Here is a 19,005-nt window from a genome sequence, read left to right as displayed (position 1 = left end):
GTAATAGTATACAGTACAACTAGTCTTGTGTCTAATTTGAAGAATTAGATACTGGAAATGAGGTGCACTTGAATTGAAACACTAATTTTAAAAAAATGCTTAACAAAAAAAGTTTATTTTTAGAGAAATTAAGACCTCACAGTTTAGTCTGAATTTTTTTTGTTGAAACATAACAAAGTCAGGGTCCAGTAAGGTGCCTATTCCTAGCTGCAATGAATTGGTGACATCGAATTTCCATGCTTCAAATTAGGTTGTAGGACACTGGAATGGGATGCAAAGACTAGCTCAAGAGGAAGATGAATTAAAGCAGCAATTTGTCTGCCACAACATTCACAATTAAGTAAAAAATCACAAACAAGGTAGTAACAAACATTCTCAAAGTTCTAGAACCAACTGAATCCATAAAAAAGCAGTCATAGGATTCCAAGAAAACACCTCTATATTCCTGTAACAGTGCTTTCACCAAAGATAATGAAGATCAAGAGACGACCCATGATACTTACATAATAGCTAATTTCTCAAACATTGAGAATACCCCAATCGATACTTTTACACAAAAAGAGTCATTATGGATCTTTAACCTATCCTCGATTCTCTTAGAAATTAGCCATTTTGAATGTGAGACTGATTTTTAAAAAAAAATTATTTCAATGTTTGACAAGATAGCAACTATTTTGGTAAAGTAGAACGTGTAAGTAAATTTTTAAAATGTTCGAGAAACGTAAAAGGATTATCAAAATAAAGAAAAAATACAGGATTATCAAAATAAAGAATACACAGATATTTTTTTTAAATATCTAAAATGCCATTTGAAAAGTTTTGAATAAGCAACAGCATAGTTAATATGCAAGCTTAATTTAATCCTTTATTTTACTATGATGATTTTTTAAAAATAATACGATATCCTTAATCCTAGAACTAGTATTTTTTGTTAATTACTTAGAACTCAATTTCGCATTCATTATCATTTTATAAAAAGCTTCATGCAAGGAGCTTTAATAAAAGACTTGCTTTTAAATAACAGGAAGTGAAAATGAGATTTTAAAAGTTAAAATTAAAACAAAAGGACAATTTCCTAGAGTTTAAAACTCAACATCTATCAACAGCAATTAAAAACACAATAAATAAATTTTATTTAATTTAGTACAAAAATATTAATTTATATTAAACAATATTTACAGAGAATTTAAACATATTATTATAGCTGAGATCGAACTCTTTCCATTAGTTGTTTCATTTGCAGTTGAGTCACAGGATAACACTTCATGATACATGGTTTAGATTCAGAAGACAATTGAAGATCCATCAGGCAATTATAGTCCTGAAGAGTCGATTTACATTTAGAAATAGCCTGCAAAAAGTTTGAATTTCTTTAAATAAAAGCAATTAAAAAAGCAAATCAGCAGAAAATATTATCAAAACATTTTTTCTAAATATCTAGTTTTTTTAATTAATAAATAATCAAATAAATAATAGTTTCTTATTTTGTTAGAAATTTTTGAATGCAAATGATAGCTGATTTAGACAATTTTCATAATTATTTACGAGGAGTGGCTGAAGTANAAGCATTAACCCCAAAAAAATTATTAAAGCGCCACATGGATTTAGCGCACATTGACAGCGTCAAAATATAATTACTTAAATGTGCGATTTGAATTTCTCGTTTCTTAATAATATATGAAAACATTGGAATTTGAAAAACTACGTGGAGATTAGTAGCAATAACTGTGAAAAAGATTAAAAATAAACAGAGGTATCATCGAGTCAAAAAGACTAATAAATGCACGAATTGAATTTTGTGGGTCGTTATAATGTGCAAGTACAAACAGTACAGGGATTTAAAAAAAAAACATTGAGAAAATTCATAACAATTAAAGCAGACAAAAAGGGATGATATCTGCATACGCCAACTCGAGCGAACAAAAGCGATTACTTAAATGCGCGATTCAAATTTGTGTCGTAATATCGAAATTTTAAATACCGTGCGAAAATCAATTGCATTAACTGCAAAATGAGGGAAAAAATTAAAACACGGATTTGCGATCATATCGAGTGCGTTGAAAAGTGATTACTGAAATGTGTGATTCAAAACTTTCATGTCGTATGATCGTACTCAGAGTCTGATTAAGGCAGGGGCAGTTGCCCAGGCCCCACATCAGAGGGGGGCCCCAAATAGAATAGAAAGTTTATTTTACACTTAATGAACTTTTTTTAAACAAAACAGCAGTGCAGTGTAAAATCCGTTTTATGATAGCGTCTTCATTAATCCATCTTATGAACACAAAAAATCTATATTTCCATGGCTTTCTAGGGCGGAATTTAGCTAAATTTTCACACTTACGATGGACAAATAAGGCCAAACAAAAGCCTATATTTTTACATATCGCAAAGTGCAATATGTTTACAAAAGTACGGGCTTCCTTTTGGCTTAATTGAGCCATCGTAATTGCGAAAATTTAGCTGAATTCTGCCCTAATGTCAGCAAGGATATGAATTTTTCGTAGCTAGATGACAAAGTTAACAATCAATTAACCCATTAACTGTTTTGTACTTCTTTAATCCAGTTAATTTAAAGGAAATAACAAATTTTGTCTCTTTAGATGTGATATCCTCTTAATGATGGACATAGAATTGTTAGAAAACCAATAAATGAACAGAACGATATTTCGTCTGACTATTGATGGGGGGGATTTATAGCTATTTTAGGTTCTAGTCAATTTTCTTATCATATATCTATAAGGAGGTAAAAAATTTAAACACCTCCATAAAGTTCGGTTCCTCATTATTGAAGCAGAGGGGGGGGGGCAAAGAAGTTTTTGCCCTGGGCCTCAATTGGGCCCTGATCATACTAAAAATTTATTCGACCTAATTGTAGACAAATAAAAGAGGGAGTAAATATATCACATTGATTAAATAATTCTTCTGTGACATATTGTAATTAACAACAAAATTGCTACCCAGTAAAAATTTTATTTAAAAAAAAATATTTCATTCCAGTGAACGATTTTTCAAATTTTTTATACTTTTGTGTTTGCCTTATTAATTTTAGCTGAAGTTATTAAAGATTTTTTTATATTTGTAGTCTCGTGTTGCTACAGTTTATCCAAAGTTTCTGCATACAAAAGATTGTTATTGCGCTTAAATTAGAACTTAAGAAGGGGGAAAAAAAACGTGGTGGTAAGGGCGAAATAAATATCTCATTAACGTGATAAATGTCGTAAGTAACGAAATTTAAATTTCAGAAAAGCGAACTCCCAGGAAATTTTGTCATAAATATCACATGCCTGCTATGCGTTTAATTAAAGATTTATTTTTAAAAAAATGATGTCGAAATTTTATTGCTCTTATAGTTGGTAAACTTATAAATTATTTCTTATTACATTTAAAATATTTTTTTATTTATGAAATGTAATTTCTTGGATTTTTTTTGCACCTATAAAAAAAAAGTTAGAAAAAATGATAAACAATTACAGATTAAGATGGAATTGAAAATCAAGATTCTGAAATAAAAAGAAAAATTGATATTAATTAAATAAAATCACATATTTGAAAAAAAAAAAATTTAAAAATTGAAACTTTATTTTTTTATAGTGTGTATTTGAAAGAAAAAAAAATGAAACTTTTCTTTTAAAAATTCAAGCTGAAATTTTATTGCTAAGCAATCAAAAGCTTAATCAAAATAAAGAATAAAAATACACAGATTTTTTTTTAAAAATAATATCTAAAATTTAATTTTAAAAGTTTTGAATAAACAACAGCATAGTTAATGAGAAGTTTAATTTAATCATTTATTTTACAATGCTGATTTTTAAAAAATTATATTATATCCTTAACCCTAGAAGAATTCATTATTATTATTTTGTTAATTACCGTGAAACTCAATTTTGCATTCATTATCATTTTATAAAAACCTTTATGCAAAAAGCGTTAATAAAAGACTTGCTTTTAAATAGTGGGAAGTGAAAATGAGATTTTTAAAAGTTAAAATTAAAACAAAAGGACTATTATCTAGAATTAAAAACACAATAAATAAATTTTATTTAATTTAGTACAAAAATATAAATTAATATTGAACAATATTTACAGAGAATTTAAACACATTATTGTAGCTGAGATCGAACTCTTTCCATTAGTTGTTTCATTTGCAGTTGAGTCACAGGATAGCACTTCATGATACATGGTTTAGAATCAGAAGACAATTGAAGATCCATGAGGCAATTATAGTCCTGAAGAGTCGATTTGCATTTAGAAATAGCCTGCAAAAAGTTTTAATTTCTTTAAATAAAAGCACTTAAAAAAGCAAATCAGCAAAAAGTATTATCAAAAAATTTTTCTAAATATCGAGTTTTTTTAATTAATAAACAATAGTTTCTTATTTTGTTAGAAATTTTTGAATGCAAATGATAGCTGATTTAGACAATTTTCATAATTGTTTATGAGGAGTGGTTGAATTATATATAACTGTAAAGCTTAATTTAAACTGTTGTATGACGTTTTTTATTAAAACAATGAATAACAATAAATATATAAAGTAGAGTTTAAGAATTAAAAAAAAAACAAGTCTTTACAGTTTAAAATAATAAAAAAAAATCAACTAGGCAAATAAATTAAAAATTACACTGTTGTACAATGGACAAGATGATATTGACAGTGTGGGAAAATATGCGAACATCCTGAATAAAAAATTTAGAATAAGAAAGTATAGTGCAAAAAAAAAAAAAAAAGGGAAATACCTGGAAAAACTTTTGATCCAATGATCAGATTTTCACGTACTAAGGTTCAAACTTAATGGTTAACTAGGGTGATTTCAAATATGCTAATTAATAAAAATGTCATTTTAAGTTACAAAAACAGATAAAAAAATACGTACACTCTCAGCATAAACATATATCTTTTAAAAGCAAATTTGGATTCCTCATCCTTCAGGTATGGAAAATATGGCTCCAATAGTTTGATTATGAGAGCTGGCTGAAGTTCGGATCCCAATGTTAATTTTTCTTTAAGCATATTAAGAAATTCTTTTACGCGAATCGCAAAACTTTTGTGCATAATTATAAAATTCGTTTATCCAAAGATAAAAGGTTTAGCCCTGCAAAAAATTAGTTTTACTAATTATTTATTACTATTTTAATTCAAAATTTTGAATTGTAAGTTTTACTAATTTTTACATCATAATAAACAATGAAATTTTAAATGGCAAAATATAAAATTTGAACAAAAACAGCTGAATAGTTCCTGCAAAATCAAATTTTAAAAAAGTTGTATAAGTGCAATTCGATTTCTCAGGAACTATTTGAACAATTTTGTTCAAGTTTGACACATAAAATTAAATGCTTTAAAATGATGTAAAAATTTCTAAGCCTGACAATTAATAAAATTTTGTTTCAAATTTTTTAAATTAAATAATAAACTTCTGCACTAATTAATTAGCATATTTGAGGTCAACCCCCTGGACCATTAAGTATGAGTTCTAGTATATGAAAACTGATCATTAGATGAAAAGTTATTATTGGGTTTCGTTTTTTGCGTACTGCACAATGATAGAATTTCAAATAAAAATGTATAATTTCAATATTTATTCAGAATAGTTGAGCTTAGAACAATACAGTTAAACGTAAATAAACAAATATTTCACATTTTCAATATAAATAAAATTACCATAGCAATTTCTTTTCGTTTTTCTTGATCCTGAGCAGCTTGTTTCTGCAATTTCTTTAAAAAAGAAAAAAAAAAAAGCTAACATGCAATTACTAAATTCAAGGAAGATACATAATTAAAATAAATAATAATAATGTTAAATATTAAAAGACTTACAACCATTTCCACAGCGGATACTCCAATAATACCCTCTAAGACCTGCAACCATAATTTTAATATTAGCTCAAGTAAATATTATGAAATGGTGAAAAAAAATGTTTTGACAGCAAGACATTTATTTCACAACACACCACTTATAATAATTGTAAAAATACTTAGTAATATAATGATAAAATATTTTCAATTTAATAACTCATAAAAACTAAACAACAAGTATAAAATGCATAGTAAATAATGTCATTAAAATTTGAGTAATTAATAGTCAAATTTAACATTTAGCATTACTTGTAAATGTGAAACACAAAATTTTATTTTGTGAGCAGTTTTTTGTTTGACTTTTAGGTTAAGTAAAGTAATAACTAAAATTATGATGATTCAGTGCTCCCCAATCTTTTTATCACCACGGACCTGTCAACGTTTGATAATTTCACTGTGGCCCACTGGAGGGGGGGGGGACATTGATTGCTTATATTTTAGATTATTTTGATTTATTAATTTTAACTAAATTGTATTTAAACATGCCTTCAAAATAAAATACAGTTACACCAAAAAATAAATATAAAGTGGTTTAACATTTTAACTTACTAGAACGTTAAAATCAATTAGTCACATTCGAGAGAGAAGACGAAGTTTTTCATTAGTTCCAATATAAATTTCTGGTGGCGATTTCGTGTTTTATTTATGATATTTACAGTTATGATTTTGTACCAATTGTATAACAGAGATGCCAGCTTGCTTCGGACAGCAAATATATATTTTAAAGTGGTAGTTTATCAATTGTGATTCCTGGTTTAATAAATTCAATTTAGCAGATTTTTATTCACCACTATTCCTAAATAATTCGTAGGATTATATAATTCACCACTTTACAGTATTTATTTCGTACTAGACCTTTTAAAAAGCAGGCAAAAACAGTCAAATATTTGCAATATTTACTTTGTAGTTATTTACCGTTTTTTTAAATTATTTTGGCGCGTCCGGAGCAGTTGGCATCTCTGGTATAATATTAAAATCCAGAGCTAACTTTTATTAAAAGAGGTGCAATTGCATTAATTACATAATATTGTAAATATTGCTGAACTACCTTTAATTAAAAGGAATCACAATGGGGCAGTGGCTAAAGTATTGACCGCAGGTTATAAAGCTGGAAAAGGCCTGCACTCTAGTTAGCTTCATCTGAATGAGTACTAGCTTGCTTGGAAAGTAAACAAGACTGGTATAAAATGCTAACCACAGTGCTGCCATCATGATGAATAGTCTCAAAATTGAGGAGATTTAACCTCCATATGTGTGTGCTTTACTTTACCTTTCAAAATATTATGTCTTATTTACCAATGTTGGAGCAATTTATTGGCTGTTTATTCAGGGCAAAGCTTTGAATTATGAAACACAATTTTTTGTGTGACTCTATTCATAGACATCTTTCAGCGACAACAAGTTCAAAACTACAGTCTAACAGTATTGTATAAAGTATTTAATATCTAAATTACATTTAACTCGAAGTATTATAATTTAATTCTATTTAACTTACCTTATCATGGATGTTTGCATCAAGAGTTGCAGTACCGTCATTGATTTTTACGCACAGATTCCAGCCTTTATCAATGGTACATTCCAATTTTGACAAAACTTTAATAATGAAGCCCTGAAAATCATAAAATTACCGTATTAGCCATAACATATTATTTACACAACTGATATTATGTAAAACTAGGATGCCAACTTGTAGCAATGCTTTTTCATAATTATTGGGTTAATTTTTTCTTACATTTTCCACAATGATATTAAAGTTTAAAATGAAACATTTACACTTATAAGTTACAGTTTTCATAAAACATAAGCTCCAATATATTGAATTGTTCCCAAAGTTTAAAATTTGTATTTTGCTAGAAAATGTTGACAAAAAATGAATAAATAAGATTAATAGTTGACAGTTCAGTGTAATTAAAAATATGGCTCTAAATGAAAGAACAATGTGTTTTCGTTATTGATCAACATTTTAAGTCCTGTCGTGTCATTTCCAGGTTATGCAATATCTGATTTTATTGCTCAGAAGATCTCGGAAGACACAGACAATCTCATTTAATTCTTTCAGACTTTTTTCTTTATTCTTTTTGAAGCCTAAAGCCAAGGGGGTAAAAAAACATGCTTTGAAGGATGAAATTGAGTATCATACCTACCAAATTCAACAATGCAAAATGGTTATTGAAAATGAGGGCAAAAGAGTTTGTACATGTCAGCGAAATCATGGAGGACATTTACCTAAAATGCTATTCCACACACACCCCAATATTTTTTGATAGAATAAAAAAATAAAAATTTTCAATTGAAAATGTGTTTTCTATCAAAATTACTTCTAAGGTCAATTTGGAACACCCTATACGAGTAATAGCAATTAAAATTTATAGTAAGAATCATGAAAATTCTCCTTCGATCACTAAACAAAAACATAGAAATATAAAGGTTCACAAATATTTAAAAAAATATAGTGCCATAAAATAGAAACAAAAAATAAAAATTAAATATTTTTTGTTATGTTCATTACTAAATTGATAGAATTTTCATAATAATAAACATGATACAATTTATGTATTTTTTATGCTTTTTCAAAGATGCTTAGTTTGAACATAATGTGTTTTAAAGTGCAAAAGCATTGTTAAAAAACTTAAGAAACTTATTAAAAATCTGGCTTTGAGGTACAACTCATATGGCCACCATATATCTTTATGTTAAAATTGATATTACTATTTAAAAATCAACTTTAAGCTCAAATGTTATCTAGATACCCACTGGAAGCAATTTTAAAACGCTCTAAAGGTTCGAACAAAAGAAATATTCTTCCATACAAAATCAAATAAAAATTGAAGTTAAAAAAATTATAAGAAATCTTGTTTTAAGGTACAACTCATATGGTCACCATACACCTGTGTGTTAAATTCAGCATTAGTATTTAAACTTTGACTTATAAGCACAAATTGTATTAAGAAGCACATTAGAAACGATTTTGAAATACTCTAAATGTTCTAGTAAAAAAAAATGTTCTTTCATAAAAAAATAAATAAGTAAATAAAAAACTAATAAAAAATCTGGCCTTGAAGTGCAATTTATATGGTCACCACGTTAAATTTAGTATTAGTATTTAAAGTTCGATCCATAAGCCCTAATTGAACACTGGAAACGATTTTGAAGTACTCGAAATGTTCTAGCAGAGGAAATATTCTTTCATAAAAAAACACAATTAACTTTACATTAATTATATAACAAAAAGAAGTATGATAATAGATGACACAGTATACGTCTGCAATTGTGAACTCAGCCTTCAAACCACTAAGCTATATTAAAGCTATAATGTTATTATTTCAAGAAAAACTAGCGAAATATTCCAAATATAAAGTATTAATTACAAAATAGATACCATAAGAATAAAGAAAAGAAACATACTGAAAGAGAAAAAATATAAGTATTCTAAAAGAACAAGTCATACTAAAACACTACCCTTATTTAAATAAATAATTGAATTGAAAGTAATATTAATTGTAAAAAAAAATATAACAAAATAAATGCATGTATAGTTGCATGGTTATGAAAGCATAGAGTAAGTTTATGCAATTGTAATCAATAAGTATATTTTTGTCCATTTTTTTTTTCAATTTTAAAATATTTGTAAGCTTAAAAACACTGGTACAATTGAGTAAAAAAATATAGAAAATTGAAAGAATTTTTCAAGATTAGTAGCCACTGACAATACATTTATTGCACTTGAAAAATATATGAATTGATTTTATAGTATTATCACACTCTTCATATGTCACTTGAACATATCTAGAAATAGAGAATTACTTTTAAACCATTATGCAGCAACAGCATCTTTTAAATATTTTATAGCACACTTTAATAATACATATTACAAAAAAAGAAAAGAAAACAAATTTTGATTTTGGCATGTTTCATAAATTTTGATGCAAATTTTATATAATACATACCTTAATTGTTACTATACAATCACTTAGATTTTGATTTAGCGCAGCTGATAAATAAGTAAATGGTAACTTTCTCAAAGAATCTAAATGTGGGGGGAAAAAAGATTTAGATTTTACAATAAAAATAATTTTATTATCACAATAAAAACAAATTACATTCTTAAAACACGTGATAAAAAAAAAACATTTTTTACATCTCTGTATAATACAAACTATAAGTAATTCATGGCCTAGTTTAGTTATTGATTATTATTTATTGATAATTATATATTGAATGTTATATAATTCATTATAAACAAAACAAAATTAAAACACACAGTTACAATAATTAAATTTCACATATAAAAGAAAATAAATGAATAAAAAAATGTCTATCTGCTAAATAAATGCAAAATGATTAATTAATTTTATTTATTATAACTGTTTTTAACTAAGCTGAATTTGAATTATTGATTCCTGAAAATTTTTTTCTTACTATTGTTGAAATATTAAGGGGGAGATAATAATAATTGGGATGACATTCTATTTAATAATTAGGACATATATTCCTGATATTTTTATCAATACCTACTTCCTTTGCTATCCTGCTTTTATAAAAATTCCTTTGTGAAGGTTACCAATAAATACAGCATGCTTTGTTTCATTACAAGTAATATCAAAAGATTTAGCAACAATCCATAATATGATTAAGAGTTAAACTATGATATGCTTAAAAAAAAAAAAGGCTTTTTCAAATAATCCAAAAAGCTCATCATTAAAAAAAAAAAAAAAAATTCAAAGAGTATTATTTAAAAATAGCATGCATCACGTGGCATAGTCGTATTTTAAATCAAAAGTACAAAAGCAGCATAAATATTACCAGGTTGTAAACTGGTACTCTCCATTGGATTTTCATCAGGAATTTCAAAGGGCATTTCAAACACTGGACTTTCCTCTTGAAAATTCATCAAGTCTTGAAGAACATCTTCATCTTCCTGCCAAATATTATCAGTTTCAGGAACACCTGCAACATTCTGGGAAAAAAAATACATACAAATTTTAACTGTTTTTCTTTATTTTATAGAAATAGTATAATTTATTATCACAATAATTTTTTTAAAATGAAATACAAAAAAAAAAAAAANAAAAAAAAAAAAAAAAAAAAAAAAAAAAAAAAAAAAAAAAAAAAAAAAAAAAAAAAAAAAAAAAAAAAATGACAGGTAAACTAATCTACAATAGAGTTTATCAATATATTTTATCCTTTTGTAGCATATCTCTTACCTCTTTTAAAATTTTATTTGATAAATTTTTATTTGGCGAGATGAATTCAATATTTTTATTTCAAAATCTCACCTTCCTTGAACACAAGCTAATTTTTTTCCACCTATATCACACTCAATTTGCTTCAATATTAATAGTCAAATTATAATATTTTAATGGAAAAATTAGTTAAAAAGGAATTTGCATTAGTTTATTTATTATTTATATTATTAATTACACATTGAATGCAACTTTCAACATAATTATTGATTAATTGATCAGTTAATTGAACTAAAGGCACATGCTTTTGAAGTGTTCAGTAGGATTTTTAAAAGTAGAAAAGGAACTTTTCTTTTGTAAGGAAGAAGATAAGTGATTATAAGCACATTGTTTTAAGAAGGAAATGCCTTTATTTTTTTGCTTTAATGTATTCACACCAGAAATAAATAAAAATGATTTCCACTTAAACCTTATTCATATAAAACCTTTCTCATATTTCCTTTTTTATATTGCTCACTTGTGACTTGGAAGTTTGTCATAATAGCAGACTTGTCGAAATACGCTGTACTACTTGTTATAGCAAGTTTTCACTGTGTTAAAGGAACGACAAGGCAACCCGATATACATAAATAAGCCATACCAACAATTTTTCAATGAAAAGGTTAAATTAATTTTCTACCAATCAAGCACATAGAAAATCATGTTTCAACATTGATTCTCCTGAGGAAAGCAAAATACAATTTCCTGTGTTATTTACATACAGAAAAGAATGCTAGAATGAAAGACATGTTTACATACAGAAAAAGACATGTAAGAAAAGAATGCTAGAATGAAAGACATGTTTACATATAGAAAAGACTAAATAACATGCATACAGTGTAATTTAGATACAGTAAAGGTATAAATAAGATATGTAATCTTCCAAAATTTACTAAACTACCAGGTTAAACTAAAGTCTATGCTTAATATTTAAAAAGTTTTGAACTGCAACTTTTTCAGAAAATTTTTGTCCTCTCATTTCCTATGCAAATAATGGATTAAAAAATATAATTTAAATCTAATTTAAGCGATTGACAAAAAAGTAAAACTATTCTTATTTTACTATTGTATGTAAGAGAAATTATATTGTTGTATCATGCTTTACTATTAATTTTCTAATTTACTGGAAAAATGGTATTCAACACACTAGGTTTTCAACCAAAGCTTTGTTCTAATAAAGTGTTTCTAAAATTTAAGTAGGGCACATATATCTAAATTATATGTTGGACATATTATATGTTGGTCATTAAAAGAGTTTTATAACAATAAAAGAATGATTGTGAATTAGTAAAGACTAATAATTAATGTTCACACCAGCAAATAAAATTTAGTGGTCCAAAAAATTTATATGGTAGACAAACTTGAGAAAAATCAAACTTAACAATTACAATAATTCATGTTATGGTACACATCAAAAATTATTTAAAAAACTAAGTGCCCTAAAACTAAGTTCATTAGCCCATAATGATCAAATATTGGTAGTTATTAGAATAAAGTGTAAAAAAGCTTAACTAATATTAGTAAATAGAGTCAACATAAAGATTAAAATGCAGAGACCAGATAAATAAATAAATGTAGAAAACAGAGAAAGTAAAAACTAACAAAATATTATTCTAAAAATTAAATATCAAAATATTATAAAATTTTAAATTAACTAAACTAAACTCAGTGCCACGACAGCCCATAGAGGGCCAAGGCCTACTGTGCCCATCTCAGTTTCCTTGACCTTGGGCTCTGGGGTGCAGGGGCAGATGTTCCGGCTAGGTGGTCCGCAGAACGCGAAGCCCCCAGTGTTTAGTTCCCAAGCATGCTTGGTACTCATTTATCGACCGACTGAAGGGATGAAAGGCTGAATTAAACTTGCCCAGCCCGAGGATCGAACCCAGGACCTGTGGCATGGGAGCGCAAAGCGCTACCACTCAGCCACTGGGCGACAAAATTTTAAATTAAGTATTAAAAAAAATTTAAAAGAGCAAATAATATTATTTTATAAATAAACAATTTTACTGCCAGTACATGAATCCAAAACACAGCAAAACATGCAAANTGATGTTAAAATTTTCTTTATCGACATATCGAACGCATAACGATAATTGCTCTATACCTGCAATATCAGTTGTTTCATCTGCAAGAATGGAAAAGCAAGTTGCATCATTAATCTTGCTGACTAGTTTTTGCAGGATTAAAATATTGCAAACCTCAATAACTTCGTTCTGAAATCGAGGGCTGGTATACTGAGCATTTTTTCTGCTTGACTCTAAAATGTTCTTAAGAGTCGAATCGTTCTTACTCCGGAAACGAAGCAAAGCCCAAAAATTTCCGTCGTTCTCTTCACCTGGTTGTTCAGTAATTATTCCCGAATCCTTATGTTCTCTTAGAGCGAGACCTAGATTTCCACAAAATAGGATGGTTTCAATGATTGGAGTAATGTTTTTTCTATTTTCTAATTTTCTTCTGCTTGCTGCACTGTCAACTTGTTCATCCACAGGTTTCATCTTTCCAAATAAATCGTTTAATGTCCCAGCAGTTTCGATCGATTTTTTGTGATAAAGACATTTCTCGTGTTCAGACAGCATTTTTCCAGTTGTCAAATTTTACATTGCACAGTTGGCCTAAAGGTTGCTTTCCAGAACCGGCACAACTTGGGGCGAAAAGTACACAAAATTTGCAAAAAGCACCACCCTTAACCTCTGAATATGCAAGCCATTTCCAGCGATAAAGCCATTTGTACTGAAATTTCTTTTTCCTTTTTCAGGAAAAACAAATGCTGGATTGGGTTCCCAAACATTTTTAAGTATATCCAGTTTTTTATCCTCGCATGTATTATCTTCTGAAAAAAGTCCAATGTCATATGGGTGGGAAGTAACACTTTGAGGGCCGCTTTCACATTCATCAGATTCTGTTACGCTAGAAACGTTTTCTTCAACGGAAGTATCACATTTCTGTTCAACAGAAAAACTTACATTGGTACTAGATGCTGTCACCTCACTAATTTCAGGTCGTGATTTTTTCTCAAAGTAATTAAAAATTGTTAAATTCTTGCGTTTAGACATCCTAAAGATCCAAGAACAGCAAAAATATATACATATATATTGGCATAGAAATATCCACTAAGCTACGATCTCAAAGTTTCGAGCTGGAATGAATAACTTCAACGAGAAAACAAAACAGATTTAGAAACAAGCTCCGAAGGACAAGCGGCAGAGATAACTCTTAGTCTGACTAAAATCGAAGATAAATGTAACCCCCTTTCATATAATTTTTTTTAACCGCATTTATAAAATTCTCGAATTGTCTCAAAGACGACAGAACGTCTAGGATTCCAGACCTCGCGAATGCCAGCCAGTCTCGAATACTATCGCGACTGGCAGGTCAGAAAGGAACCAGTGATCGGGGCTCGCCCGTAACAGTATCACTTGAATTTGGTTTCAAAAATACAATCCTATTATAGTAAATGTTTTATCAGTATTCTGAGAAATACCGTGAGAAAAAAAAAGTAGGCATATGGCAAATAAAAATATATAGTCCTAAAAAATAATAACCCGCATAATTTCTACTAAATTTTTTTTTTTTGTCTGTATTATTTTGTAAATTCACTTTGTCTGAGCTCAAGGAGGAGGGGTTTAAACCCCTAACCCCCCCTTGCATACGTCCCTGACACAGTATACGTCTGCAGTTGTGAACTCAGCTTTCAAACCACTAAGCTATATTAGAGCTATAATGCTATTATTTCAAGATAAACTAGCGAAATATTCCAAAAATAAAGTATTAATTACAAAACAGATACCATAAGAATAAAGAAAGGAAGCATACTGAGGGGAAAAAATATAAGTATTCTAAAAGTACAAGTCATACTAAAACACTACCCTTATTTAAATAAATATTTGAATTAAAAGTAATATTAATTGTAAAAAAAAAAAATATAACAAAATAAATGCATGGTTATAAAAGCGTACAGTAAGTTTATGCAATTGTAATCAATAAGTATATTTTTGTCCATATTTGTAAGCTTAAAAACACTGGTACAATTGAGTAAAAAAATATAGAAAGTTGAAAGAATTTTTCAAGATTAGTAGCCACTGACAATAAATTTATTGCACTTAAAAAATACATGAATTGATTTTATAGTATTATCACACTCTTCATTTGTTACTTGAACATATCCAGAAATAGAGGATTACTTTTAAACCATTATGCAGCAACAACATCTTATAAATATTTTATAACACACTTTAATAATATTACAAAAAAAGAAAATAAAACAAATTTTGATTTTGGCATGTTTCATAAATTTTGATGCAAATTTTATAATACATACCTTAATTGTTACTATACAATCACTTAGATTTTGATTAAGTGCAGCTGATAAATAAGTAAATGGTGATTTTCGTAGAGAATCTAAATATAGGGGGGGGAATTTAGATTTTACAATATAAATAATTTTATTATCAGAATAAAAACAAGTTACATTCTTAAAACATATAATAAAAAATCATATTTTTATATCTCAGTATAACACAAACTATAAGAAACTAATGACCTACTTTAGTTATTGATTATTATTTATTGATAATTATATATTGAATAGTTTATAATTCATTATAAACAAAACAAATTAAAACACACAGTTACAATAACTCTAAATTTCACATTAAAAAAATGAATAAAATTTTTTCTATCTATCTGCTAAATAAATGCAAAATGATTAATTAATTTTATTTATTATAACTGTTTTTAACTAAGCTGAGTTTGAATTATTGATTCCTGAACATTTTTTTCTTACTATTGTTGAAATATTACGGGGGAGATAATAATAATTGGGATGACATTCTATTTAATAATTAGGACATTTATTCCTGATATTTTTATCAGTACCTACTTCCTTTGATATCCTGCTTTTATAAAAAAAATTTCGTGAAGGTTCCCAATAAATACAGCATGCTTTGTTCTGTTACATGTAATATCAGAAGATTTAGCAAAATCCATTTAAATATGATTATGAAGAATTAAACTATGATATGTTTTAAAAGGCTTTTTCAAATAATCCAAAAAGTTCATCATTAAAAAAAAAAATTCAAAGAGTATTATTTAAAAATAGCATGCATCATGCAGTATAGTCGTATTTTAAATCAAAAGTACAAAAGCAGCATAAACATTACCAGGTTGTAAACTGGTACTTTCCATTGGATTTTCATCAGGAATTTCAAACGGCATTTCAAACACTGGACTTTCCTCTTGAAAATTCATCAAGTCTTGAAGAACATCTTCATCTTCCTGCCAAATATTATCAGTTTCCGGAACACCTGCAACGCTCTGGAAAAAAATTACATACAGATTTAAACTGTTCTTTATTTTATTTTATAGAAACAGCATAATTTATTATTACAATAATTTATTTGAAATGAAATACAAAAAAAAAAAAAAAATGACAGGTAAACTAAACTACAATATCAATAAATGTTATCCTTTTGTAGCATATCTCTAACCTCCTTTAATATTTTATTTGATAAATTTTTATTTGGCAAGACGAATTCAATATTTTTATTTCAAAATCTTACCTTCCTTGAACACAAGCTAATTTTTCTCCACCTATATCACAGTCAATTTGTTTCAATACTAATAGTCAAATTATAATATTTTAATGGAAAAATTAGTTAAAAAAGAATTTGTATTAGTATTACTATTTGTATTGGTAATATTTTTTGTATTAGTATTATTTGTATTTTTTTACTTATTATTTATATTATTACACATTGAATGCAACTTTCAACATAATTATTAATGAATTGAACAGTAAATTGAACTAAATGTGCATTCTTTTGAAGTGCTCAGCAGGATTTTTCAAAAGTAGAAAAAGAACTTTTTTTTTTGTAAGGAAGAAGATAAGTGATTATAAGCACATTATTTTAAAAAGGAAATGCTTTTATTTTTTGCTTTAATATATTGACGCCAGAAATAAATAAAAAGATTTTCATTTAAACTTTTTTCATATAAAACCTTTCTCATATTTCCTTTTTCATATTGCTCACTTAAACAGTAGAAAAAACTATTCCCCTGAAAACCTTTTTGTCATTACTGTGGAAAGAGAGCATTTTTTAACTCTATAAGTACAAAATTTGAATACAAAATGGTGACTTGGAAGTTTGTCATAATAATGGACTTGTCGAAATACGCTGTACTACTTGCTATAGCAAGTTTTCACTGTATGTGTGAATGTAACGATAAAGCATTAGGATATACATAAATCAGCCATACCAACAATTTTTGAATGAAAAGGTTAAATTAATTTATCTAACAATTGCGCACATAGAAAATCATGTTTCAACATTGATTCTCCTCAGGAATGCAAAAGATAATTTCTTGTTTATTTAAAAATAGAAAAAACATGTAAGAAAAGAATGTTAAAATGAAAGACACGTTTACATATATAGAAGAGACATGTAAAAAAAAAACGCTTACAAATAAAAAAACGCTTAAAAAAGACATGCTTACAAATAGAAAAGACTAAAAAACATGCACACGCTGTAATTTAGATACAAAAAAGTCATAAATAAGATATGTAACCTTGCATAATCACTAAACTACCGAGGGGTTAAACTAAAGTCTATGGTTCCTGCTTAATATTTAAAAAGTTCTGAACTGTAACTTTTTCAGAAAATTTTTGTCCTCTCATTTTCTATGCAAATAAATAGAGTAGATTAAAAATACAATTTAAATCTAATTTAAGCGATTGACAAAAACGTAAAACTATTCTTACTTTACTATTGTATGTAAGAGAAGTTATATTGTTGCATCATGCCTTACTATTAATTTTCTAATTTACTGGAAAAATGGTTTTCAACACACTAGGTTTTCAACCAAAGCTTTATTCTAATAAAGTATTTCTAAAATTTAAGTAGGGCACATACATTATATCCAAATTATATGTTGGACATATATGTCATTAAAAGGGTTTTATAATAATAAAAGAATGACTGTGAATTAGCAAAGACTAATAATTAGGGTTCACACCAGCAATTAAAATTTAGTGGTCCAAAAAATTAATATGGTAGACTAACTTGAGGGAAATCAAACTTAACAATTACAATAATTCATGTTATGGTACACATCAAAAATTATTTAAAAAAGCTAAGAGCCCTAAAACTAAGTTCATTAGCCCATAATGATCAAAGATTGGTAGTTATTAGAATAAAGTGCAAAAAAGCTTAACTAATATTAGTAAATAGAATCAACATAAAGATTAAAATGCAGAGACCACATAAATAAATAAATGTAGAAAACAGAGAAAGCAAAAACTAACAAAATATTATTATCAAAATATAAAATTTTAAATTAACTAAATTAAACTCAGTGGCGCGACAGCCCATAGAGAGCCAAGGACTACTGTGCCCTTCTCAGTTTTCTTGACCTTGGGCTCTGGGGTGTAGGAGCAGATGTTCCGGTTAGGTGGTCAGCAGAACGCGAAACCCCCAGTGTTTAGTTCCTAAGCATGCTTGGTACTCATTTATCGACCCACTGAAGGGATGAAAGGCTGAGTCAAACTTGCCCGTCCCGAGGATCGAACCCAGGACCAGAGATGCCAACTTGCTTTGGACAGTAAATATATATTATAAAGTGGTAGTTTGTCAATTGTGATTCTTGGTTTAATAAATTCAATTTAGTAGATTGTTATCCACCACTATTTCTATACAATTCGTAGACTTATATAATTCACCACTTTAGAGTATTTATGTCATGCTATACCCTTCAAAAAGCAAGCAAAAACAGTCAAATATTTGCAAAAATTACTTTGTAGTTATCTACCGTTTATTTAATTATTTTGGCTTGTCCAAAGCAGTTGGCATCTCTGCAGGACCTGTGGTACGGGAGCGCAAAGGGCTACTGGTAGAACAAATACTTTTTAAATGCATAGAGTTCCATGCAAAAAACT

The 19,005-nt window shown here is 27.7% G+C and overlaps 1 protein-coding gene across 3 annotated transcripts in view; it reads right to left on the bottom strand.

Annotated features, from left to right (window-relative positions):
• Positions 1-1,109: 1,109 nt before the first annotated feature.
• LOC107451443 (recQ-mediated genome instability protein 1) overlaps positions 1,110-19,005 on the bottom strand; it is a 31,332-nt gene continuing 13,436 nt past the window's right edge. The window contains exons 7-12 of one of the 3 annotated variants that reach the window (XM_043043821.2): positions 10,657-10,810; positions 9,801-9,880; positions 7,349-7,462; positions 5,815-5,856; positions 5,659-5,712; positions 1,110-1,351 (exon numbers count right to left, since the gene is read on the bottom strand). In XM_043043821.2, coding sequence (XP_042899755.1) covers positions 1,199-1,351; positions 5,659-5,712; positions 5,815-5,856; positions 7,349-7,462; positions 9,801-9,880; positions 10,657-10,810 — 597 coding nt within the window. In that variant the 3' untranslated portion in view covers positions 1,110-1,198. Of the gene's footprint in view, positions 1,352-4,009; positions 4,257-5,658; positions 5,713-5,814; positions 5,857-7,348; positions 7,463-9,800; positions 9,881-10,656; positions 10,811-15,393; positions 15,474-16,234; positions 16,389-19,005 lie in introns of those variants that run through there. The other 2 variants (XM_016067529.3, XM_043043820.2) reach the window with 2 other exon arrangements.

The sequence above is a fragment of the Parasteatoda tepidariorum genome, chromosome 9 (assembly GCF_043381705.1).
Source record: "Parasteatoda tepidariorum isolate YZ-2023 chromosome 9, CAS_Ptep_4.0, whole genome shotgun sequence".
Lineage (NCBI taxonomy): Eukaryota > Metazoa > Arthropoda > Arachnida > Araneae > Theridiidae > Parasteatoda > Parasteatoda tepidariorum.
Note: the sequence above shows the minus strand (reverse complement) of the source record. Positions and strands in the feature narration are given on the sequence as shown.